Below are 26,206 nucleotides of genomic sequence, written 5' to 3' on the forward strand. Positions count from 1 at the left end.
ACTCTAAAGAGGATAGTTCAAAAATTGGTGATTCTGCTGCAGACTTCACACTATGATCGCCTAGAACGGCTTGTCCGGATACATAAGTTTAGGGGGGTTAAAGGTCTCTGATAGTGGTTTAATACTCGGCAGAGCAATCCCGACGTTGTGGTTTCTTTGGAATCTCTTTCCGTGGTTGGCTCGTATTTCAGAGATGGCGACTGCGGGATGAAAAGTGTAGACAGTAGTTCTTACAGACTTTGCTTCTTGGCTTTATTGACCTTGCCCTGCCTTGGGGTAGTAAAACACTGCATTTACATTAGACGTTCCTGTACTGCAGCCCTAAGCTAAGGTGCAACTAAGGAGTGGTACCAGGAATAGCTGGGTGTGGGAAGACAAAACCAGAAATAGAGTAGGAAGGAAGAAGAAAAAAGAAACAGGAGGGCTGAATTAAGCGGTCTTCTCGGCTTCTCCCATGGAAACAGACACCGGTGTTTATCTTACAGGTTGCAAAGCGTTCCAATAATTCCAGAAGTAGGTGTGAGGTGTGTTATTTCTATGTTATAGATTAAGCAGACCTAGAGAGTCCAAGAGACTTGCCCAAGACGACCCAACTCCTAGAGGTTGAGAAGAGATTTAGTCACAGGACTTGTAACATCAAGGCTGGTGAACAATTAAACCTCCACTCTGCCTCTCTGTTCAATATCGGGCACAAGTAAAATTGACTACGGGAGTTGGGAGAAGCCTTAGGCAACATGAATTGCCCCTTCCTGCCCATCTCCTGTAGTAGAAAATTCCCTGCTTCCCCAGACATTTTTTCCCCATTTTGCAGTTTTAGAAACCACTCTTTGTATTCAGTTTGCCCTCTCTTTCATGAATAGTTTTTTTGTTTGTTTTTTCTTCCTCTATGTGACATCCCTTTAAGTATTTGCCGGTACAGCTGATTATCCTGTCCCTTTTCCTCTCCTCTGCTTATCCCTCTCACTACCCCAGCCACAGCTTCTCATCTCCAAAAGCCCAAAAGCCATATTCCTAGTGCTTTCAACTGTAGCTTACAGGATGTGGTTTCAAGCTTTTTCACAAATCCCCTGGTTGCCATTAATTAGATTTGCACAAGTTTGTAGTGTTGTTCCTAAAACAGTATAATTAAACAAGAGACAGGAAAGATAGGAGGACTTGTCTCTTCTTTCCCTCTTCTGTTAAATCAGTCCCATGGCCTTCTCACACCCCCTCCCCCCTTTTTTTTAAGAGTAATAAATATACGACTGGATCCTCAAACTTCTCTTTCTGGATTTATCTTTATTCAAAATCCAAGTTTGCCTTAGCTTTTCTGACACTTTCATAGCACACACTATCAAATTTACAATCAAGAAAGGGGAACGACACAGAAGATATCCTTCCAAATTATGTGATATCCTATATAATAAAAGCCTAATATGCAAATTGTCCCCTCAGGCGGTTGACCAGGAGTTCGACCACTCGCTATGACATGCGCTGACCACCAGGGGGTGGCACGGAACATGGCAGGCGTTGGCGACGTGGCGTTGGCAGCAGGCAGCAGTGGAGGCGCTGCCGGCCCCGATGGGTTCCGAGAGCGGGACTGCAGCGAAATGGTGGAGCAGGTGAGCGGGCAGTACCAGGCCAAGGCGGGTGCGAATGGGGGCCAACGGGGGCCTGATCACCCAGCCGATAGCCCCAAAGATGGTGACCAGCAGTGGCCGGTTCCCAGGCACTGAAGGAGCCAGATAGGGGGCTCAGCCCTGACTGATCGCCTCACAGGCAGGATGGTGGAGCAGGTGAGGGGGCGGTGCCAGGCCAAGGCAGGGTGCCAGGCAGGGCTGCAGGTCTTCGAGGCTGGGGGCATGACCTGGGGCTATGAGCCTAGGGGCACAAGCTGTGGCTCAATCCCCACAGGCCACCCAAGGGACCCCACCCGTGCACGAATTCATGCACTGGGCCTCTAGTATGCTTATAATATTTCACAGCCTCTTAAGTATCAGTAGCTTTTATCAGTGGCATAAGTTAGTATACAGGCAGGAGAGGCTTAGGATTTTAGAAACCCACAAGACAATCAAACTTATCGAACTCCATATTGCTGTTAAATTGTCTGCCTAATTACATCAATACCCTGATCCTAAATAAATTCCTAAGAATTCTACACAATTCAGCAAGATTTGAACTGTTTCCAGTGCAGTAGCCACTAACCCATATGGCTATGGAGTACTTGAAATAAAGTTAAAGTAACACTAGATTGAATATGGAAAAATATAAAACATTGCATTAACAATTTTTATATTGCCCTAACCGGTTTGGCTCAGTGGATAGAGTGTCTGGCCTGCGGACTGAAAGGTCCCAGGTTTGATTCCAGTCAAGGGCAATTACCTTGATTTTGGGCAAACCAGAGGCAGCTGATCGATGTTTCTAACTCTCTATCCCTCTCCCTTCCTCTCTGTAAAAATCAATAAAATATATTTTTATAAAAACAAAAAACAATTTTTATATTGACTACATGTTGAAATAATATTTGGATATATGTTTGATTAAATAAAATACATTGTTAAAATCAATTTCACGTATTTCTTTTTAAAAATGTAGCTACTAGCCTGGCCGGCCGGTGTTGCTCAGTGGTTGAGCGTTGACCTATGAAACAGGAGATCATGATTCTATTCCCAGTCAGGGCTCTCTCAATCCCCAGTTGCGGGGGCGGGGGGGGTGGGGGGGGCTTGCAGGTGGCAGCCAGTCAGTGATTCTCTTTCATCACTGATATTTCTCTCTCCCTCTCCCTTCCTCTCTGAAATCAGTAAAAATATATTTTAAAATGTAGCTACTAGAAAATGCGGAATTTTATATGTGGCTCCCAGGATGTTTCTGGTAGACAGTTTGCTACAGAAAGTCTTATTGCAGATACACAGTGTCAGAAAACACCTTTCCATTGAGTTGGCAAGCTTGAAGATCACACAGAATCTCTCCTGGACCTCATTTTAATTTCTTACGTGGTTGTTTTTTGTTTTTCTCCAGGTTTATCTCAACACATATATTTAGTATTTTTGTGTTCCTCTATACCAGCTCGGGCAAACTACGGCCCATTTGAAATGAATAAAACTAAAAAAAAAAAAAAAAAAAAGACCGTACCCTTTTATGTAATGATGTTTACTTTGAATGTATATTAGTTCACACAAACACTCCATCCATGCTTTTGTTCCGGCCCTCCGGTCCAGTTTAAGAACCCATTGTGGCCCTGGAGTCAAAAAGTTTGCCCACCCCTGCTCTATACCCAACTCATATATTGTATAGACTTAAAATTATCAGTAACATCTGGCAAAAAAATGATATGAGGATTCCTTGATATATATACATATGTATCTACCCATATATAGTTTTCATGTTTAAAAATAAATAAATAATATTCTGGTTTCCTCTGCGCACTTAATCCTATCCCAGAAACTAAATTTATTATTAATAAATTTCATTATTATTAATGAAAATGTCTTTGTTAAAGTATAATGCTGTTCATATATAAAGGATTTTGGACTTATAATACTTTAAGTCAAAACTAACAAAAACATGCTTTTATTTAATTATAGGAGATTATCAAGTTCTGACCATATTTTCAGAACTGGGTCAAGAGAGAAAATGAAATACCTATTCGGTGGTTTAACAATTTAAAACCATTACTGAGGTATTAACTGATTAAGGAAAAGACCTTTCTGTGCCTTTTTCTCATTAAAATTAACCCCTGTAATTCTCTTTTAGCAATAGATAAATTGTTAAGGATTTTCCAATTCAAATGTTGTTATTAGTTAATCCAAACACTTCCAGTATTACCAGAGTTGAGAAAAATTTAGAATCTTACATATTTTTCCCCAAAAAGGATTTTTAAGTGAATAAGATTTCCAATCTGCTATGAAATTATTACATTCAGACATTTTTAAGTCATCAGCCCTTGCAGGAAATGTACGGTGGTAAAAGGGTCATAGTCAAGTCCCTTAACCTCTTTGCACCATAGTTTCCTCATCTGTAAACTATTTTTATTTCCCTTGAGAGGCAGTAGTGAGAATTAAATAATATAACCTCTTGGAGCACCTGCCTACTAAGCACTCGATAACTTGCTTTTTTGCTATAGTTAATCTCAGCATCTCCAGCAGGTATGTATAATCCTTGTGCTTGAGTTTCCTTGGACTAACAACCATGGCAAAGTAAACAGAGTTTTAGACTGTTATTACCAAAAGGCAGGAAGTTCAGTGTTCATTCTTGACAACCATATCTGAATACTCACGAAAACTTGTAATATAGTTCATGCCCAAATGGTGTCATTTTTTAAAATATATTTTTATTGATTTCAGAGAGGAAGGGAGAGGGAGAGAGAGATAGAAACATCAATGGTGAGAGAGAATCATTGATTGGCTGCCTCTTGCACATCCCTTACTGGGGATGGAGCCAGCAACCCTGCATGTGTCCTGACCTGGAATTGAATTGTGACCTCCTGCTTCATAGGTCGATGCTCAACCACTGAGCCACACCAGCTAGGCAAAAGGTGTCACTTTTTTCTATATATGTTAAACAGATAGTTTAAGATGATCTACATATATTAAAATGAAGTAGTTTTTATTCCTGAATTAAAATCTCTGTCAGCAAACAAATTCGTTTTAAAACATGAATAAGCCCAGCCCTAGCCAGTTTGGCTCAATGGATAGAGCATCGGCCTGCGGACTGAAGGGTCCTGGGTTCAATTCCGGTCAAGGGCACATGCCCAGGGTTGCGGGCTCAGTCCCCAGTAGGGGGCGTGCAGGAGGCAGCTGATCAATGATTCTCTCATCATTGACGTTTCTCCTCTCCCTCTCCATCTCCCTTCCTCTCTGAAATCAATAAAGATATATTTAAAAAATAAAAACATGAATAAGCCCAGGTTTTGCAAAATGTCCCTGATGAATAATATAATAAGAAATTGAAATTGACTGTGGCTCCATGGTGCCTTAGTTCTGAAACAAGCAACATGCAGTAAATCATTATTTAGCACCTTCCAAAAAAAAGTATTACGTTTTTCTAAACTATCTCAAATGGCCAAGGAAAAGAAATTCTAGTTAATCCAAAATTCTGGTTAATTTCAGACCAGTTTTCAAAGAAATATCATGTCATATATCATCCTGTCTTATATCTGTCATTTATTGAGAAATTATTTTCTGTGCTATTACTTTGTGTATGCACTTTAATGTATTGTCTCATTTAATTTTTATCATAACCCTTAAAGGAACACACTGTTATTATCCCATTTTAGAGGTGAGGAACTCAAGGCTTTCGAGAAAGTATTCATCTTTTCCAGTGTCTTATCACTAGAAAGCCACAGAACCATTCAAACCAAGTCTCTTGGATTTCAAAGTCCCTGGTCTAAACCACTTATATTTCACTTAACCCACAAGCTCTAATAGCCATGATTTCATCTTTCCTTGAACATTCAGGAGTCACTTCGGGTTATACTTCTACTAAAAATTTATATTGAGATTTTTAAGTGAAGGAAAAACAAATAATTTAACTCACTTTGTTTTCAGTGCATTTTCATGAAATAACATGGAAGGCCAACAACCTGTGTTTTTTTCTTATCAACATCAACTTTATAATACTGATTATCTTTTTTATTATTATTATTACTCAAAAAAGCTTCATTTTTAAATTTATTTGGCTTTCTGACTCTGTGCTTGTGCCTTCAACACTTTCACAACAATTTTCTGCTCCTCAATAAGGAAAGCACGCTTGATCCTGTCGCGGACACATTTAGCACACATGGATCCACCGTAGGCCCTGCTGACGTGTTTTTTCGTCTTAGACAACCTCATTAGAACTTTAGGTCTCACAGCACGCACTCCGCGCAGTCGGCCTGGGCACACGCCACACGCAGACTTGGGTGCCTTCCCAACCTTCTTGGTATAAAGGTAAACAATCCTGTTACCAGGGGTTCGGGACAGCCTGGTTTTGTTGGAGGCTGTGTTGTAGGACAGCCTCGGCCGGTATGTCAAACGCTGGACCATGGTGAATTCCAGAAGTCACCATCCCCGGAAGAGCTACTGATTATCTTTTTATTAAAATTTAACCTATAGATAAAGTGACTCCTCCAAAAACACCATGTGTCTGTAATTTTAAAAATCAGAAAGATGGCTTAGCCTCATCTGCAGTCTCCCTCATTTCCAGCCCATTTCTGGCCTACATCGTGAGTAACAGAAATGGAAAGTAAATAGCCTGTTTCTATGAAATCAGATAAATCACAAGGGGGAAGTGAAACTGCAAAACAATACGAAATCAACTGAAATTAAACTGCGTAGGGTGGAGAGTAGAAAGGTCATGTATCGATTGGTTGCCTCCCTTACTCGACCCGACCAGGGATCAAACCTGATCAAACCTGAACCTAGGCTGTGCCCTGACCGGAATGGAACCCTCAGCCTTGTGGTACACGGGACAGCACGCTCCAACCAACTGAGCCACACTGGCCAGGGCAAACTTTTCTTTTCGTAAAAGTAAAGTGTCTGTCTCTTAGTGTTTAACTTATTACATTGTCAGCTGACTTCTTCCCAGAGTCCAAGTCTATATGGTATCAGAAGATTAAGAAACCAGGTCCTGGAAGCTGGTGACTCTTTCCTTGGTTTCCCTTGGTTTCACTCCTTAACTCCACCTGTTCCTCCATTTGGTAAAAGATATCTTGGAAAATGGGGGAAAGCCAGCTCAACATTGGGAAAAATCTCCCAATATTTTAAGTGAGAGCAGACAGATATATTACACATGGGCAGTTAGCAGTGGAGATGACCCAAATAAAATAACTGGCTTTATCTCAGACATGTTTAATTGATCTCTCTCTCTCTCTCTCTTTCTCTCTCTCTCTCTTCCGCTTTTTGTTTCATTTTTTATCACTCCTCAACTTTACTCAAGGAGCCTTTTATATAAAAGATGACCAAAAGGCATTCACCCATCAACAGGGTTAAAGAGGCCTCATACATAGTCCATTCATTACTCACCCAACATTCATCACAAAAGCACCCTAATTAATGTTCTTTGTCAGAGTCTATGTTGCCTTGAGTGGCATTTTGATTATCCAGTGTCAGACTGTTAGAATGGTTTTTGTTGAAAAAGGCAGCCGGCCATTCCTTGCTGCTGTCCCTTTGTGACTGTGATCTCGAATATCTCTCCCACTGCAGGTTTCCTGGAAGATGGCAAACCCAGTGCCACAAACTAGACAGGGTGGGTGGTGACTTGAATGTCCCAAAGGAAGTTTGATTCCCTCCAGCTCAGAATGCCTTAACGGTTACGATGAATCACCACTGTTAACTCATAGTCCTGGGGGCTCACTCAAGCTTCTAGCAGCTTCGACTGTGAGAGGTGAACTTCAGTTCTCCCATTTAAGGGGCCAGAGTGAACCATGTACCACCCCCAGAGCCCAACAAGCCTCTGGATTGGGGGCTGCTTATCTAATTTGAAACCCTGACTATACTTGTTAGGCAGAGTCACCACAATCTTAAGAACCAACAAGTCAAAATTTCCAAAGAGGTTATGAAGATAGTAAAAGGATGTATTGAGAATGGCCAAATGCATTCCGCTGAATGGGAAGGATGAGGATTTTATAAAGCATCAATTCATATGATAACAAATGAAATAACTGCAAAACATGAAGTAGGAAGCTAATAAATAATTCCAGTCGTGCCTCCCTGAGGAACTGATTTGACACCAGCCCAAATAGTCTTCAAAGTGCCAAGTCAGTTTCTCTACCTTTCTGGTTTCTGCTACTCCCCTTTCCTCGTTGTGACTCTGTGCAAGACTCCAACAGAAGCTGTCTCGGATCATTAAAGCAAGCTGTTGCAGAAGCTGGACTGCTGATTCAGCACTTGGCAGAAGAATAGAAGGCTGTTCGGTGAAAGCCTTGATTTCATTTTTGTTAGGCCAGCAAACAATAGCCACACACTGGCTTTGCTGATAAAAAGAACAAAGAAAACAAACCAATACCTTTTGCTGACATTTCTATTTCTATTGCCAAAACCACCCCTTACCCCCCCCCCCAAAAAAAAACAAAAAAACAAAAACGGGAGGTGTTTTCTCCCTTTTCAGGCATCATGAAGTTTTAAGTTAGCCAGTCCAAAAACGTGGCCCATCTCTCTGAGTAAAGGCTTAACAGCAGAATTCATAAAAATCGATACAATAAATGTCTTTATCCCAGCTCTTCACTTCTGACTCTGTTCTGCTCACTACAACTCTCTTCATGAGCTGCACTATTTAGAGAGGAAAGATGTTTATGCCTTGGGACCTTCCTGTTGCCGTAGGCAGTGCTCTGGCTCACAGTTCAGAGCTGACTGTGCTGAGAAAGGCCTTCACAGAGCAAGTCCCAATGCCCTCTCACAACATCGTCTACCATTTTTTTGCTTATGGTTTGCTAAAATAACCATGCTTCATATTTCACAAGCCCAGGTTTTACAGGAGAGGGAGTCTGAGTCCAAAAACAAAGGGCAAAACCTCCAATACTCTAGGCAAGACGTTTGCTCAGAATAAGGAGGTTGTTAATTTCTTCTTTTCTTATCAAAACATTTTACCTAAATGTTTTGATAATCTCCCATAAAAGACATATCAGCATTATGATATTTTATAATTTTCAAAATTATGCCTGTTCTGAGCCAGCCCTGTCCTTATTAAAAGTAGAAGGCTATGAGCCTTAGCCAGTTTGGCGCAGTGGTTGGAGCATTGGCCTGAGAACTGAAGGTTCCAGGGTTCGATTCTAGTCAAGGCACCTACCTCAGTTGCAGGCTTGGTCCCCAGCACCAGCCTGGGTGCACATGGGAGGCAATATATGGATGTGTCTCTTTCACATCAATGTTTTTTCTCTCCCCCTCCCTTCCACTCTAAAAATTAATGGAAAAAAATATCCTTGAGTGAGGATTAATAATAATAAAAAAAGAAAGTAGAGGGGCTGTGGAACAGTTTGGCTTGGAGAGCTAGAGATAGAGATAGAGATAGAGATAGAAATAGAGATAGAGATAGAATAGAGAGAGGGTGATTGATGGTTGTCAGTGGGAGCTATAAATGTTTGCATCTTTTTCTGTTTCTTTAGTCACTCCTTATTGTCTCTTTTGTGCCCAGGACCTCTCAGGAATATCTTCTGCAATTTTCCCTCAATTGGTGGTTTCTCTAGATTTAATTTAGAAAGGGAACTAGCTTTCCTAAAAATGCATGAGTTCCAAATAGAAAAGGGATTTTTCTTGTTTTACAAATACCAGACACGTACATGGTAATATCACCTGTATTGAGATTGTAAGACCTTGTCTGCCTTATGTATTTTAGAATCATAGAATGCATTTCATTTTCCTTTGAGTTGTTAATGCATTTCACAAATGTTCACCTCCCAGTTCTCAGTAAAGCTGTCTGAGGTAGGGTGAGGCAGGCATATCAAATGCTGTATTCAGTGTGACCAAGAAATTTATCCTGGCAGGGGTCCTGCTGATTTAAGACAAGAAGTTTGATGGTAAAAATGGTACTGGCTGTCTGTTGTCCTTGATGACTGAAGAACACAGTCACTATCCCCACTTCGCTTAAGAGAGGGAGAGAGTTAGGCAAGTGACTTAGTCTCTCTGTGCCTCAGCTACCTCATCTTAAAATGATCAAAAGTAAATACGCATTTTATAGAGTTATTGGGAGGATTTCTGTGTACTTCAAAAGTGCATGAAAAAGTACCTGGGACATAGCAATAGCTCAGCAAATGCTGCTGCAAATATTAGTACTAATATTGGAGTTATCATTTGTTTCATTGAAGTACCAGTAAGGCTAAATACAGACCCCTAAAAAATAACACTTAAAACTGATAGCACTTAAAATTTTCTTTGTGTTTTTTTAATCCCAGCTACTCTTTGGTATTACAAGAATGAGAATTAGAAAGCATCAACTGTTCTATTATTCAGAATACCTTATATGCATACATCATATATATGAATAATGGATATATTTGTGTATATAGGTACATACACACATACACACACATGCATATATCCATATACACCTATATACGTATATATACATGTTTGTATATATAGTTGATTTTTACATAAGTGGCAGTAAACTATAATTTCCTAGTTCAATATCTTACACTTCTTATTAACAATATATCTTTGAAATTGGTCTGTATAATTTGCCTCATTCTTGTGAAAGCTGAAAATTATTTCATTGTATAGATGAAATGTACTTAGACTTTTCTCCTATTAGAAGACATTTATGTTGACATTTAGGTTCTTTCCAATCTTTTACTTTTACAAACAAGGCTGGAATGAACATCCTTGGCTACAGATCATTTCAAATAATGTGCAGGAATATCTCTTGACTTTTTTAAATTCAATTTGCTATAGTTGTTTATTTCTTTTTCTGCAGTAAATTGTAGCCTTCCTTATTGTTTAGAGTATTTCTACAGTTGTATTTTGTAATATGTATATGCAAGATGTCTAATACGTGTAATTTATTATTCTATATTCTATATGCCACATGTAACAAAAATAAAGTACATAAACTGTGGGAAAATGTTTATTGCCTTCACTATCTGATAAGCATAGACAGAGAACTCCCCGAAACCCCCCCAAAGGCTGGGTGCCTTTGGAGCCCTAGCAAAGCTCAGAGCTAGGCGCCACCTCTGTTTGTCCAGACAGTGGTAGCTGAATCTACTCTCCCATTTATTATTATGTAAATCCTTGCTGATGGGCTAGTCTGCTTGTTACTAGGGGGTCACCTGCCTAAGGGCTATGCTATGGGTGCATCCCAGATCAATAAAAGCTTGGTGAGGCCTGAGCACAGGTAGAAGTCTTTAGGGACTTGTCCGCCTGGTCCCCCAATACTGCAAAATTATCTCGTGTCTTTTTCTCTCATTTGTTGTGCTGCTCCTCTTTCAGATACCGAACCCTACTCCACACAGAACGTGGAGGAAGTCTTACTCGACAATAAACACATGAGTAATGTCTGGAAAGATTTCATGTGAATAGCTACCCCCAATTCTGGTGTTGATTCCTTTAGTTTCAATCTTGTGACCTAAATTTCTTATTCCTTTAATGGCAATAGCCTCTAGTCATGTTTTATCCCAGATCTTCAGGCTACTTGCAGTTGGACTCGGCTGTCTCACTTGATCATTTCGCATTCCTTTTATTTTATAGTTTTTATCTCCAGAAATGAAGATGGTGGGTTTTTTTCCTTTTAACTCTCTCCAAAAGCAAGAAAGTGCTTCAAAACATGTTAAAGATCAAAGAATTTCCAACAGCATAAAAGAATCCTGAGAAATTTAATATAAATAATCACTGTTGGAAACAAGTTTAAAGTCACATAGGAAAAAAGATTATATTCAGTTGCATTGAAAAAGAGCATGATATGGGTTGAGAAGTATCAAGTTTAATGGAGGACAGAGGGTTCATGATGGGCATTGCTTAGGTTCAGTTGTATACCTTTCTGGCAAACAATCCTACATAATATCAGCAGCTGATCCTTATTGAGTACTTACTTTTTTCTAAGCACTGCTCTGATAACACTGTTCTTACTCCAGCCTCGGGCAACTTCTGATTTGCTTTCTGTCTCTATGGATTTGTTCTTTCTAGCATTCCATATAAATGGAATCATTTAATATTCAGTCTTTTGGGTCTGGCAAGTGATCAAACCTCTCTATGCTTCCACTTCCTCATCTGAAAAGCATGGCTAGTAATAATATCTTTCATGTTTGATTGAAATTATAAGCCAGTTTATATTCATGAAGTACTTAGAACAGTGTATGGCATGTAATAAGTACTCTGGAAATGTTTTCTATTCTTCTTCCAGGATTGTAGCAATATATTACTTAATGTTGCTGGAATCTACAAATCCCAATAGGGAAGTAAGCATGTATCACATCAAATAAATATCATATTCATTTATGCATTCATCAAATATTATTGAAAATCTAAGTTTAAGGCATGATTTTATGTTCTGCACATTTTGAGGAACTAACTCATAATCTTGAAAGACACGTTTAAAAGTGCATGATATTAGTCAGAAAACCAGATGACGGTCCCTGGATCAGCATGGGATGGGTAGAAAAGATAAAAAAACAATGCTACATTAAAGAAAAGATTAGGTTTAACAAAAATAGAATAGAAAATACATGTAATACCCTCTCTCCTCCCCCGCCCGTCCCCCCCTCCCCCCCCCCCCCCCCCCGGCAGTTAGAATGTCTAACCTTGTCTTAACTTCTTTCCCAATTAGAATATTATTTTCCAGGCGATGATAGTGGATTAGTGTATATTCTACTTTGGTTTTGTTAATTGTGCTTATTTAAAAGAAGAGTATACAACCCAATAAAAGATATTATATCCTTTATTCAACTGTTTTTGCTCTTCCCATTTTATTTCCACCAACTACTTTGCTTGGAAATCTGAGTGAATGGGTGGAAACTTTGCCTTTATGGATCAAAAGCTACCTCAAGATTTGGATTGTAGGGTGTGTTTTTCCCTGTTTCTACCTGTCCCTCTGATCCAGGTACCATTATCTATTCTCCTGATTAATATAATTAATTCTTAAATATGGCTCTTAGGACGATGAGTTAGTACCTTGAAATGTTCAGCATAATGTCTTAAGCCTATTATATTTTCAAAAAAATTGATGAATGTACAGATGAATGATGTGATACTTGCTTGATATGGGATATATACTCTCCTATATACTTTTCTCTCATTTTACTTTTAATCGATGTACATCATATTTGAACTGAGTTTCTTGTAGATGGCATAAAGTTGGGTTATATTTTCTTATCCATTCTGATAATTCTTGTTTTTAAATGAGTATGTTCAGATCATATACATTAAGGTTAATATTTATATATTTGAGTTTGGTGGTATTCAAAATTCTGATGTTCTTTCCCAATCTACCTATTGTTATTTACTTTTCAGACTAAAAAGTATTCTCTTTCCCCATGCCTTCTGTCCAGGGGTCATGATTATATTCATTAGGAGAGAAGGTGTGGAGTGTGCATACTCCATCTTTCCTATAACTGAAATTCTGGGAATAATTACTTCCAGAGTTCCTCTGAATCTGGGGATCAGATTCCAAGTTTCTGAGGGTCATATTAATATTCCTATTAGATCTCAGAATATCAAATTTGCCATTAATCCAACATAGTTATATAAATGCTAGAGGCCTGGTGCACCAATTCATGCATGGGTGGGGACTGGCTGGCCCGCCCCCAGGCTCAGATGGAGCGGCTGTGGAGAGGGGCAGGGTTGGGGGACAGTTGGCTGGTTAGCCCGACCCCTAATTGGGGTGGGGTTGGGGGCTGATCGGGGGCGGGGCTGACTGGGTGTTGGGGCCCTGGGCTGTTGGCTGGCCAACTGCCCACGGCCCCAACCCCCGGCCAGCCAATCCCGCCCGCTGGTCGAACTCCCTTTTGAGGGGACAATTTGCATATTAGCCTTTTGTTATATAGAACTTTCCTTCAGCAATTACAACAACAAAAAAATACCCTTGAGGACTCCCAGGATGGGAAGCTCATAAAATTCTTCCCAGCTCAGTGCTGCCGACTCAGAAGGTCCCTGTAGTTCAGGGATGCTTGAGGTGAGCATTCATGATGCAGACTTTTCTAAGACCAAACCAAACAATCTCTAGGCGGGCAGGTGACTGATGTCACAAAATAATTGTATCTATTAGATTTTTTAAACTAATATTATGTATCAGGCCCTGTTCTAAGTATTGAGAATGTAGCAGTGAATAAGGAAATGGTCCTTACCTCTGGCAGGAGGAGAGGGGCGGTGTGGGGGAGAAGGACAATAGACACCTTGAAAAATAGATGAGTCAAATAGTTTCAGTTACAGATAAGTGCTGTGAAGAAGTAAAAACAGGGTAGGGTGTAGGGAGGGCAGAAAGGCTCTCTTGGAAGTGACGTTTAAGTTGAGATCTGAATGTTGGAACCTGGGGAAGATGTGTGTGTGTGTGTGGGGGGGGGGGGGGGGCAACAGTTTCCAGGAAAAGAGAAATGAAATTGCAAAGTCTTGGTCTACCTTTTTTCTATCTTCTCTTCTGCATTTGTGACCACAGAATTTAAATTTGGATGAGGAAAAGTTGTGTTTCCCCCCCAGGCAACAGCTGGAGGCCTTAATTGAACCTCAAACTGTATATAGGTAATAAATAACACCAGTGTTTGATTGATATAATGAAAGCTCAAGTTCTGGCCCAATATTAAGGAAATAGTGATAGTGCATTTTAGCTAGATATGAGGTTTAGAACGAAGGAGGCAGATCATTGGATTGTGGGTAAAAGAACCCAGATTTGCTATTTCTTTCATTCATAGGAAACACTAAAATATAATTTGTATTTTGAGTCATATTTTTCAACTATGAAAAGCAAGCATGCAAAGACCATTTATGGACAGTAGGTGTCAGATTATACCTGCAAACTAGTGGTTGAGTCTTTCCTCAACCTCACAAGTGTTTGGAAAAGAAGAAGGAAAAGGAGAGGCAGGCCTGGTGTGGCTGCTGTACCCAGAGCAGATGTTGAGGAAATGCAGGAATTACGTCACAGACATGAAGGGAAATTTTATAAAAGTTAAGGTCACTCCACTCAGAAGATACATATACAGAAACACTCACTCCAGCCAAGAGTAAAGTCCCTTCAGTTTTTGATGTGTCCCTAGCTGACATACCACTTTCTGCCCACAAACACCACTGGGCACCTGATGCTATATAACCCACCCTTATACAGAACCTCCAATCAGCCCTTCCCATTCAAGTGAGAGCATCCACTTCCAATAATCGTTATGTGCCTCCTATGAGACTTACTTCCACAGATGACAACTATAAACTCTGGGCAAAATACATCTAATTGAAGGTACTTGGAAGTGATCAAAAGCAGGCAGATACTAGAGGGGAATCAACAATTGGATAAAAGGGTGATTTTTATTTTTTCTGGCTCTTAGCCTGCAGGCATATTCAGGTTTGTGCCATGATGCAGCAGAGAGTGGGGATGAAATAGCTAACGTGTGTGTGTGTGGGGGCGGGGGGGGGGGGAATCCATAGTTTTACTAGTTTGAAGTACTAGAGGACAGAGTTTGAAGGCATCTACAGCCTCTAAAAGTGAGAAGAAAATCCCCCAAAATTGAAAGCCAGAGAGGAAAACTATATACAAACTCTGTGGTTGACCCCCACAACTTGACTAAGCATACACAGGGAAGGCTTCAAGCAGCCTAATTTAGGTTAAAAGAACTGAACTGAGATTTGAGCTGCTTCCCTCTTCAGGGGAGACAGTTTGCAGTTTGAGTTCAGCCAACTTAACTGACTGCTTACAAAAAACAAACACACACACACACACACACACACACACAAATTTCTAGAGGAACACAATAAAATCCAATCTTAAAATATCTCATTCACAATGTCTAAGACAATCCAAAATTATTCTATATACAAACAGAAAATCATAGCCCATACTTAGGAGAAAAGACAATTAAGATCAGTCCTTAGATGACCAAGATATTATAATTAGCATAAGAGAATTTTAAAGCAGTTATTCAAGAAGGTGTTTCTTGGGAAACAGATATACAGAGCTAAAAGGGAAACAAACACTGGCCATTCCAATTAACCCACAAGGTTCTTCATTTGTGGATTATAATTCATATGAATTTGAGAAAAAATGAGGGCATGAAAGAAACGGTTCAAGGTTAATAAATTCAAACAACTGAGCCCAGAGAAAATTTAGTGAGTACAGGAGAACTTTAAAAAATTCTTAGTAGTGTCCTTAAAGATATTCAAGAATAGATTGCATTCATAAGATACGAAGAGGCTGCTATGAAAAAAAAGCAATAGGTAGGAAAGAATTCCTGGGGAAAACATTAAAATAGATTTGCTAAAGACCAAGATGGTGTTCTAGGAAAAGGTATTTCTTAGGATGTAGGAAGATATGAGGAAAAAGATGGAGGCAAAAAGGATAGAGTCAGGAAATTCAAGTTCCAGAACACAATTTTCTTGAGTCAAAGACACATGTAAGCCATACAGGATTAGACAAAACAAACAAACAAACAAATACCTATGCCTAAATATATTCTAGCAAAATTCCAGAACTTCAAGATTAAAAAGAATATCTTAAAAGACTCAGCAATATATACACATGAACGTAAGTGTATACACTCATACATAAAATAAAACAGACAACAGCAGATTACTTACATTGGAATGAGAATCAGACTGATAACAGATTTGTCATCAGTAGTCCTATATGCTTGATGTCAACAGAATACTGAATTCAAATTCTAGAGGGAAGTGATTTTCAACCTGAAAAGTGTTATATCTAGCCAATTGACAGGTAAGAGGGGAAAATATAGACATATTTCATACTCATGTATCCTTTAAAATTTACATCAATAAAATTAAAAAAAGAATACAAGAAAGAGGGCAATATGGGTTATACGAACAGTGAAAGATGTAAAATTTCAGAAAATAAAGGTATAAGTGTAGTTCATAAAATTCATGCTACTCACAGGGGAACAAAGAGCAGATGTTGTTGACAGCACTGCCTCCGATGATTGGAAGTGGGTAGGAAGATCTTTTACTCTGTATTTTATACTCTTCTATATTATCTGCACTTATGTTTGTTTTGAATACAATCACTTGTAATTGTATTAAAATTACTTTAAAAGACACCCTTCCCCCCAAATCTGGCAGTACTTATTTTCTAAGCATGATGTCATTTTTTTTCTTAAACTATTTGATAAGAAAAGGAACTTGTCCATTTAGTTTAGGGTAGTTTTAGGAAAAGTCTATTTTCTCTAAAGTATAGTAGGCAAGGCAAGTTTACAAAAAAAAACACAAAACATTTCAGAAAAATCTTTTATTGATTCAGCAAACATGCAAAAATAGTAAGAGATAGACATAAACATTTGACTTTTATTTTTTCACAGTAACCTGAAAGTGGATTTTACAAATTATAACAAATACATTCCCTCGGCTTCAAAGGATTGCCATCTAATGGTCTAAAGTGGTACTGCCCAATATGGCAGCCACTGGCCACATGTGGCTGTTGAGACTTGATATGTGCCTAGTCCAAATTGAGATGTGCTGTGAGGGTGCAACACTCATCAGATTTCAAATACTTAGTATCAAAAAAACTGTAAAATGCCTCATTAATAAACTTTTAAAATAATGATTATACGTTGAAGTGATAGTTTAGATGCACTGGTTAAATAAATTTTATTAGAATTAATTTCATTATTTTTACCTTTTGGAAATTTGAAATCCCATATGTATTTGTGGCTTGCATTATATTTCTATTACTCCTTTATTGTATATACCAAGAAATCCCCGTCCGTGTCCCCCCCCCCCCCCCCCCCCCCCCCGGCTATGAAGAGAGAATCAATGACAACAATATTAGAACAAGGCAGAAAACAGAACGTTGAGAGAATAGGGAACGTGATCAGGAGAAAAAAATGCCAGTTTTAATATTAAAAAGTTTTCTTGTTTGAATGACTTCCAGTAAAATGTTTGTCTCTAATGCTTGTACTCCTCCAATTATTCTTTTTGTAATCATGTTCTCTTAATACTTTCTTTATGCAATACCATTCTAGCTAGGAATATTCTACCTCAACGCTTCCTTAGAACTTTCCTACATATACATTGCTGATAATTTTTATGGCAGGGAATGTCCCTACATTGATACAGTAATTATTGTAATATTCTAATTCTGCTCAAAGGCCTCTCCAGTGGTTCAAATGTGGGGAGTACATTTCAGAGCAGAGCTTATCTCAACCCTAGCAATTGTTTTTCATACAATATTTATCATCGTGTCAACTGGACCCATCTTTCCTGACCCATCTGAAAAAGTCCTTTTATCAGTAGAGATAATTTCCTACGGAAATTGGATGATTAACTTATTTCCTGAGGAATGTTACAGTACATTTGTGCTCTTTGCTTTATCACTATAGATCATTTGTCACTTTGAATTTTCATTTGTCACATGGGAGTTCTGCCATGAAGTATGAAAAAACAATGACAGCATTGATCAACAGCATAGTTCTGTGGAAGGTAAAAGTAACAGCTAAGTTGGGAGTAAGAACTTTCTTTACAGTAGTCAAGAGATGGTAGAGGAAGAGAACAGGAGGATGTTAAAAATCTCTCAGAACAATAGTAATTAGAGGTCCTTTTAGCCACTTATGGTAAGAAAAGATATGAAGAAAAGGGGTGGAAGCTTTTACTTTCACATTCTGTCAACCCTGTATAAGATAGTTGTTGGGGCCAAACACCTTAATAAACAATTAGGGATGGACAATTTAGCATCTAGGCCAGAGATGAGCAAACAGTAGGTCTTCCATAGATGTTGGATGAATGAGTGAGAAAATCCATGACTTGCGGTTCTGTTCATACTACTATTTTAAAGTCTCGTCACTTATTACCGTAGGATATTGTGACTTCCCTACTGATATGGCTGGCTACTTTGTGGAGACAGAAATGTGCTCTTTCTTCTTGCTGCTATACATGTTTTGCCTTTCCCCAAGCTGAGAACGTAGTCAAATCTTGTGTTTCTTGCCTATGTGCCTCCTGTGTTCCCACAGAAATCAGCAAGTGCCTGGCAAGAGAAGACAACTTCTCAGGCTTCTGTTTGCAATAGCCATAGCTCAGTGAGAATTAAGCAGAAATTGAGGAGGAGAGGTAAGTGCTTGGAGTTTAACAGGTGGAAGCTGTGGAATCCAAGGGGAGAGGAAGGTTTCTGAGACTAAAAGATGGGGTAGGGTTCTGGGGGCAGCGGGTTCTATGCTGGCAGGAGATCCCAGCACTGCCTGCAGGTAACACCCCAGGAGGGGACTGGACAATGCCAGGCTGATGAGCTCCAAGTGTGTTCACAACCTTGGGAGTCATGGCACCGATGCCCTACCTTCAGAGCACCACGAGGGAGTGGAAGTGAGCTGATTGGAGACCAGTGTGGACAGCAATCTACTGGACCCTCATCTGACTCTTTCCACTAGGTACACTCTGGGACTTTTAGTTGAACCCGAGGAGGTGAAGAACGCTACTAATGAAGGAAATCAAATTTTCCACCAACTGGTTGGGTGAAGCTCAATGCAGAATATAATTGTTAAGAATAAATTTCAGGCTTACTACAACGGTACCATTCATGGAAGTGTTTGCTTGGACAATGACCAATCCAGAGTACAAAATGAAAAAACACATTGTTCATAGACCACGAGAACTAGATGTGACTTCTGTGAAGAGTCAGGACTCTTCATTTCTAGATTATGAAGCCAAGGTTTTATATTTTAAAACATTTGTTCCAACTTGGCGTAAAGCTGGCACAGAGCTGAGGCAGTCGGTCATCATCCTTCAGTCTTCTTTTCTATCTACCTCACCACTTGAGAAATTCAGCTCTATTTGCAGCAATTAAAATACATTATCATTTCACCATGGCTATGAATAGCGCTTGTCAAAGTGAAATCTCTGAATTTTAAAATGAAATAAAGAAATCAGATCTTTAAAAATATTGAGCTCTTTGCCGAAACCGGTTTGGCTCAGTGGATGGAGCGTCGGTCTGCGGACTGAGGGGTCCCAGGTTCGATTCCGGTCGGGGGTGTGTGCCTGGGTTGCGGGCATATCCCCAGTGGGAGATGTGCAGGAGGCGGCTGATCGATGTTTCTCTCTCATCGATGTTTCTAGCTCTCTATCTCTCTCCCTTCCTCTCTGTAAAAAATCAATAAAATATATTTTTTAAAAAAAATAAAATAAAAATAAAAATATTGAGCTCTGATAGTTGAGGTAAAAAAAAAAAAAAAAAAAAGAACCAGGGGTACGTAGATTTTCTAGTTATTCCCCATTATAAAAATTATGGGGGAAATGATCTGAGCTACAACTAAAGTAGTTGATATTACAGTTTCTGATAATCAAATATAGGCATTTTCAATATAGATATGTATATGTATGTGTTGGCTATCAAACACTGGATAGGAGTTTCTTTTCCAGAGTGTGTGTGTGTGTGCATTTGTATTAAACCTACTTAGTGGCTGAAAAAAAACAAAAACACACAACCAAATTTATTAAACCTTCTGATTGGGTCTTATTTTTTTAAGAATCATCCTATATAATTCTACTGCTAATCTAATCCCCCCTTCCATTATCCAGGCCTCTTTAATCTATGTCTTTGCCACACCTTGTAACCTTTTGATCTTTGCAGGCTACAGGTTGATTGGAGTTTGACTTCTTGTTTCTGTCTGGACATCTGTGCCAGAGAATACAACTGTCATTTGCAGAGAACTTCTTCCTAGCTGAATGAGAAGCCCGCACTGCAATGAGACTGAACCAAGCAACCTGGGTGTTCATTCATCAGTCAGTCCAGCAGCTGTCCCTGGGTCACTCACTGTGAGTTTCTGCTCTAGGCAGACTCAAAAGGAAGAGTGTGGGCAGGGTTGCGCCCACATAGTGAAACTGTCCTTTCAATCCTGTGTCACTGAGAGATGCTGCTTCACAGAAGGTTGGCACGTCCGCCCTCTTCAGCTGTCTGTTCAGATGTCCCGATAGGAGTCTCTCTGCCAGCAGGGCCCATGGCGGACGAGGGTAAATAGAAGCACCACTAGGATACCAGACACCAGGCAAAAGGCAATGGCAAGGACGAGCCTTAGGACTGTGGGAAAATAGGAAGAACATTAATGTAAAATTAATGGATTAGAAAAATATAAAGATTACTAATCAATCAGTGTTGATGTCTGCCTTTAAAAAAAATCATGTTTTTATTGATTTCAGAGAGAGAGGAAGAGACACAGGGAGAGAGACAGAAATGTCCATCAGTTGCCTACTACATACCCCTACTGGCGATTGAGCCCCCAAATCCGCCATGTGCCCTGACTGGGAATCGAACTTGCAACCCATGGGTGCACATGATGACACCCAACCAACTGAGCCACACCAGCCAGGGCTCTGCCTTAATTGTAAATGTCAGTGGCATTTCTGAAGCAGCCTTGAAATCAGCATAGTGTGGTAAAAAGAGCAATAGACTAGGACTCAGGAGATGACCTAAGTCCCAGTTCCAGTAGGATTTTTGACCTTGGTGTCTCAACTCCTCCACTGTAAAGGGAGGCCAATTGACTGAAGTATTTCTAAAGTCCTCTTCCAGGACTAGCTTCATGTATTTTTCTACAATTAAAATTATTAATTGTTCATGGTCTCAGGGTCAAAGGAATTTCTGAATATTCAACTTCAATCATTAATTGGACTTAAAAGAAATGGAATATCATCTTTCAACATTTGATTTTTGGTAAATATCTTTTAGAGAGGAAACCTTGAGCACAGATTGACTATGGAAAGCATTTTTTAAAGAAGGTTATGTATATATATATTTCAGAGAGGAAGGGAGAGAGAGGGAGATAGAAACATCAATGATGAGAGAGAATCATTCATCGGCTGCCTCCTGCACTCCTGCATGCCCCACACTGGGGATCGAGCCCACAACCCAGGCATGTGCCCTGACTGGGAATTGAACCGTGACCTCCTGGTTCATAGGTCTACGCTCAACCACTGAGCCATGCCAGCTGGGCAAGCATTTTTTAGGATAACTGTGTACTACTATTAATCTGTACCTTTATTTACACATATCCCTTTGACAGCTGACCAGGCATGATACAGGTATATGGGGTCGTTTTAAATGAGATGCTATTCATTATTTCACCTGGAAAGTTATCCTAACCCCACCCACACATACATCCTAGTTAAATATAGTGTGCATGTCATAAATATCTAAATGTATGTCTGATTTTCATTGTAAAAATATGGATTGCGTGTTGGCAAAGGCAATGGGAGAGCAAACATCTCTGATCCTGGAAGCTCTGTCTACAGAACCCTAGTTAGTGAGTGTTCCACGGAACTCAGTTGAAAATCATTTGTTTAGCCTAACTTTATCGTTGTAGAGATGATAAAAATGAGAAGTGGAGAGATTAGATAATTTGGCTAAGTTAAAGCAGATATTTGAATTTGGATTGGAATACATAGGATCTTATCAGTCGTATAATTTTAAAAGCCATCTATTTACTAACAACTTCCAAATTTAAATCTTCCCCAAACTCAAGACTCATATATCCAACAGTGTCCTCGACATATGCCCTTGGACATCTAGTAGGCACTCCAAAACTGCACTCCCAACCTCTGCTCACCCCTACCCCCAACATCCTGCCAAATCTGTTCCTCCCACAAGCAGCCTCTCCACTTCAGTTGATGGAAACCTCCTTCTCCTAGTGTCTCACTCCAAAACTCTTGGAGTCTTCCTTGACTCTTTCTCTCACATCCTATACCCAACCAGTCAGGAAATCCTGTTCTTTCTGTAAAAAACTATCTGGAATCCAATGATTTCTCCCCTTCTCTGCCACTACCCTGCTTTGAGCCACCATCATTGCGGGGCAGGGGGGCGGAGGGGTTGGATTACTACAATGCCCTCCCGTCTTGCTCCTTAGCTTCTATCCTTTCTTCCCTACAATCAGTCTGTTTTTAACCCAGCAGCCAAATGACTTCAAGTCAAATCAGCGTAAGTTAAAGCAGATATTTGAATTTGGATTGGAATTCACTTAAAGTCTACAGTGAATGCTCCTCTCACAGGAATGAAAGCCCAAGCTCTGATGAAAACAGTTGATGAGACTCTTCATCACCTGGCTTTTTAACCTCTTGGATTTCCTCTCCTGTCCCTCTCCTTCCTCTCTTTTGGCCACACAGGCCTTCTTGTCCATCCTCAAACATGCCAGGCACACTCACCCTTACAGCCTTTGCTATATTGTTATCATTGCCTGGATGCTCTTTTCACATATCTCTGCATCAGGCCACTGCATCACCTTCCTTCTCAAATCTCATCTTCGCATGGAGGAGTTTCATTCAAAGGTGTAATCTATATGTCCTTTCCCCAGATCCATTTCCAGTCTGGTGCTAATGATCTTCACTTTCTTACCATGTTTATTATTATTGTCTATCCTTCTTCCCTCTCTAATAGAATGTATGCTTCATGAAGGCAGACAGTTTTGTCTCTTTTGTTCATGAATGTATCTAATGCACTTACAACAGTACCTGCCCCATAGCAAGTGCTCAATAAATATTTGTGGAATGAATCGATGATCTAGAACTCCTGGGTTCCTGACTATTAGTCCAGCGCTTTTCTCATGATGACAGGAATTCTCTTAGCAACATGAGAAGGTGAATATTAATAAAATTAGAACCTGGGAGTTGGGTGCCATTAGTATTGAGGATGGAGTTAATGTCAAGTTGGAGGGAATTAAATGGAATTGAGGAAGGAAGGAAAGGACTAAATGGAAATGAGGAAGGCAGAGACTAATGATTCTTAAAAATAATGTCCATGATTGTCTATATTTGGAAATTATTTTCTTTTTTAAAATATATTTTTATTTATTTCAGGGAGGAATGGAAAGGGAGAGAGAGATAGAAACATCAATGATGAGAATCTTTGATTGGATTCCTCACCCCCAACTGGGGATTGAGCCCACAACCATATGTCCTGACTGGGAATTGAACTGTGACCTCCTGGTTCATAGGTCGACACTCAACCACTGAGCCAGGGCAGAAATCATTTTCAGTGTTTTTTTTGGCTATGTTGTCATTGTGGTTCAGTGAAATGGGTGTTTCCTCTTTCCTTCATGCCTCCCTAGGCATGCAGACAGCACACACCATATGCCAGACCAGCTGTGTGTTAGGTTCTGGGGTTCTATGATCCCGCCTCTTGAGGAGATTCAATACCTTGTGGAATAATCGGATAGATAGTTATGAGTTAGTGTGATACGTAGTAAAATAGAGTCACAAAGTATATGCCTGTCTTGCAATTGACACAAGGTATTCTGTTTGGAAGAGAGTTTGGAAAGTCTTCTGAGAAAATGATAAGATCTGAATGGGCCTGTGTGGTAAATAAGATTTTGCCAGGAGATAGAATGAATAGCTCAAGAGTATGTTTGGGAAAATAATAAGCAGTTGCATGTGACTGGAGTATAGGTTATGGTGAGGTGAGACCAGATATGTAGGTTGGGATCCAGGTTTTGGAAGGTCTGCTTTGCCGTGGGGCAAATGGAAATTATTAACAATTATTACATATGGAAGTGACATGGCCCAATTTGTGTTTTAAAAAACCCCAAAACTTCCCGGCTCAGTTAGGGCTTGTTTAATTCTGTCTCCCTCTCCTCCTGCCTGCTTCCCCACCTTCCTGCCCAGATCTACAAGAACACAGGAGACAATTGTCTTGTATTGCTGCTGTTTCCTCAGCAAACTTAATGCCTGCTACATAGGGACATACTGAGTACATAAATAGGGATTCAATAAATATCTATTACTTATTAAATATTCATGTACTTTGACCCACTAATCCCATTTTTTGGAATTTGCCCTAAGGAAATGGTGCACAAGACAGTGTGGGATGGAAAGGAACTTTGATATAAGAGAAATACGGTGTTGGAAAGTGTTAGGCTTGAATCCGGACCCTACCACTTGTGGCATGTGATTTTCTGAGGTTCGGTATTTTTCTCTGCACAATGGGGATATGTGAAGTTGTCAGGGGAAGGAAAAGAGGCTGCTGAATTAGGCACTGATGGCTTTCAAAAAGGAAGTTTCAAAAAACATGAAGGATTGGGGTGTGTATGGGAGGCAACCAGTTGATGTTTCTCACATGGATGTTTCTCTCTAAAAATCAATAAACGTATCCTTGGGTGAGGATTAAAAACATGAAGGACGGTTGATCATTTTACAGAATAGTTCAGGAGAGGGAGATGAGGAAATAGAGTTAGAGAGTGCAAATTACTCGTTTGAGGAAATTAAGATTGAAGAGAATGAGATAGAACAGGCACTGGAGGGCATTCTCTGATAAGATTTGGTTGTTTTCATCGTAGAAGGAATGGAGCCTTCTATGGAAGAAAATGAAGCTAAAAGACTCATTGAGGTCCAAGGAAACTGAAGTGTTGGGGACCATATGAACAGGGAAAGGAATTAGGTTACTCAAGGAGGAACATGTTTTCAGAGGGACAGCAGTAAAGGTAGGTTCAAGCTACTGAGGTATTTTGAGGTAGTGACAGAAGTTAAAAGGGCTTTCAATGGATTATCTTGGTCTTCTTAGGACATATCATGAGAATTAAAGAAGCCAAGATAGAATTAGAAATTTCAGAAAAACACACACAACACAATGCCTTTCTGTAGAAAACAGGAAAAGAGTCCCATAAGGGTGAATACCTTTACCAACCAGGGTTGAAAGACCCAGCTGCAGTTGGAATAGAAATTTCAACACTCACAGTTTGAAATGGTGACAACAGCCTTAAGCTTCACTCAGCAGATCAGAATGGGGAAACTGTGTGTTTGATCTGATGTAGGGTTGGATATTGGTAGGGTGGGCAGAATATGAGGTGGGGCATTGTTAGGACTGTCCAAATTGCTTAGATTGAGGGCAGGCGTGGAAATGAGGTGTGAGTTGGTATATACCAAAGCAAGTTTCCAATGTCTTCTTATGAATGATGAGACATGTCTTGGGAAAACTGATGATAATGGCAACAAGGATGGGAAAAAAATATTACAATCAGATGGCCTAATTTCTGAGGTAGGAAAAGTGCTGGGATGGATATCATTGAACAAGTCTCTAAACAGCAATGGGAGAATAAGAGAATACCAAGGTGACTATGCTGAAATAAGAGGTCAAATAACACAGACATGTTGATCTATGCATATGTATATATAGTCCATGACTGCATCTTTATCGGGCAGTCACATTTGAGGCTCATGCATAGCTTTCCTCTATTTATTAAACACCTGAGTGCACGCTTCTTACATCTGGGTCCGGCCATGAGGAAGCCAGGCTAGGTATGGACGACTGAACATTTATTCAATTAGCAAATATTGGTTGAAGGTACCAGATTCTAGGCATTGTAGACTGCCTGGAGATTCATGGAGGAAAAAAAATATGGATCCTGCCTTCAAGGCTCATGGTTGACTCTCGGGCATGTGTATATGTGCTATAGAGTCTCAACTTCTCAAGTATTATTAGGGGACACTGGAACTGCCTACCAGTGAATCTCCTTCCTATGAAATAACTGGAGTGGAGATTGAGGTAAGGGTTCGGAGAGTGCTAGTGAAGATCTGATTGTGTTAGTAAAATTTGGGAATTAACAAAGCATTTTCTAAAAAAGAATTTTTTTTAAGTAACACAGTATGGAACTTAGACTTATCATGAATTTTCCAGCAAAGGCTCTGGTTAATTTAATTGATGTGAGAATTAA

General features: G+C 39.8%; 2 protein-coding genes across 2 annotated transcripts in view; both read right to left on the minus strand.

The window, feature by feature from the left end:
* Positions 1-5,634: 5,634 nt before the first annotated feature.
* Positions 5,635-6,016, minus strand: LOC308530144 (large ribosomal subunit protein eL34-like). The gene has a single exon (XM_081106619.1). It carries the CDS (start codon positions 6,000-6,002, stop codon positions 5,649-5,651), a length of 354 nt encoding a protein of 117 aa, XP_080962745.1. The 5' UTR covers positions 6,003-6,016; the 3' UTR covers positions 5,635-5,648.
* A 13,961-nt stretch (positions 6,017-19,977) lies between these two features.
* ACP3 (acid phosphatase 3) overlaps positions 19,978-26,206 on the minus strand; it is a 41,135-nt gene continuing 34,906 nt past the window's right edge. The window contains exon 11 of the mRNA XM_081106086.1: positions 19,978-20,592. Coding sequence (XP_080962212.1) covers positions 20,474-20,592 — 119 coding nt within the window. The 3' untranslated portion in view covers positions 19,978-20,473. The remainder of the gene's footprint in view (positions 20,593-26,206) is intronic.

Source organism: Myotis nattereri (assembly GCF_964212035.1).
Source record: "Myotis nattereri genome assembly, chromosome: 14".
In the NCBI taxonomy this organism is placed as follows: domain Eukaryota; kingdom Metazoa; phylum Chordata; class Mammalia; order Chiroptera; family Vespertilionidae; genus Myotis; species Myotis nattereri.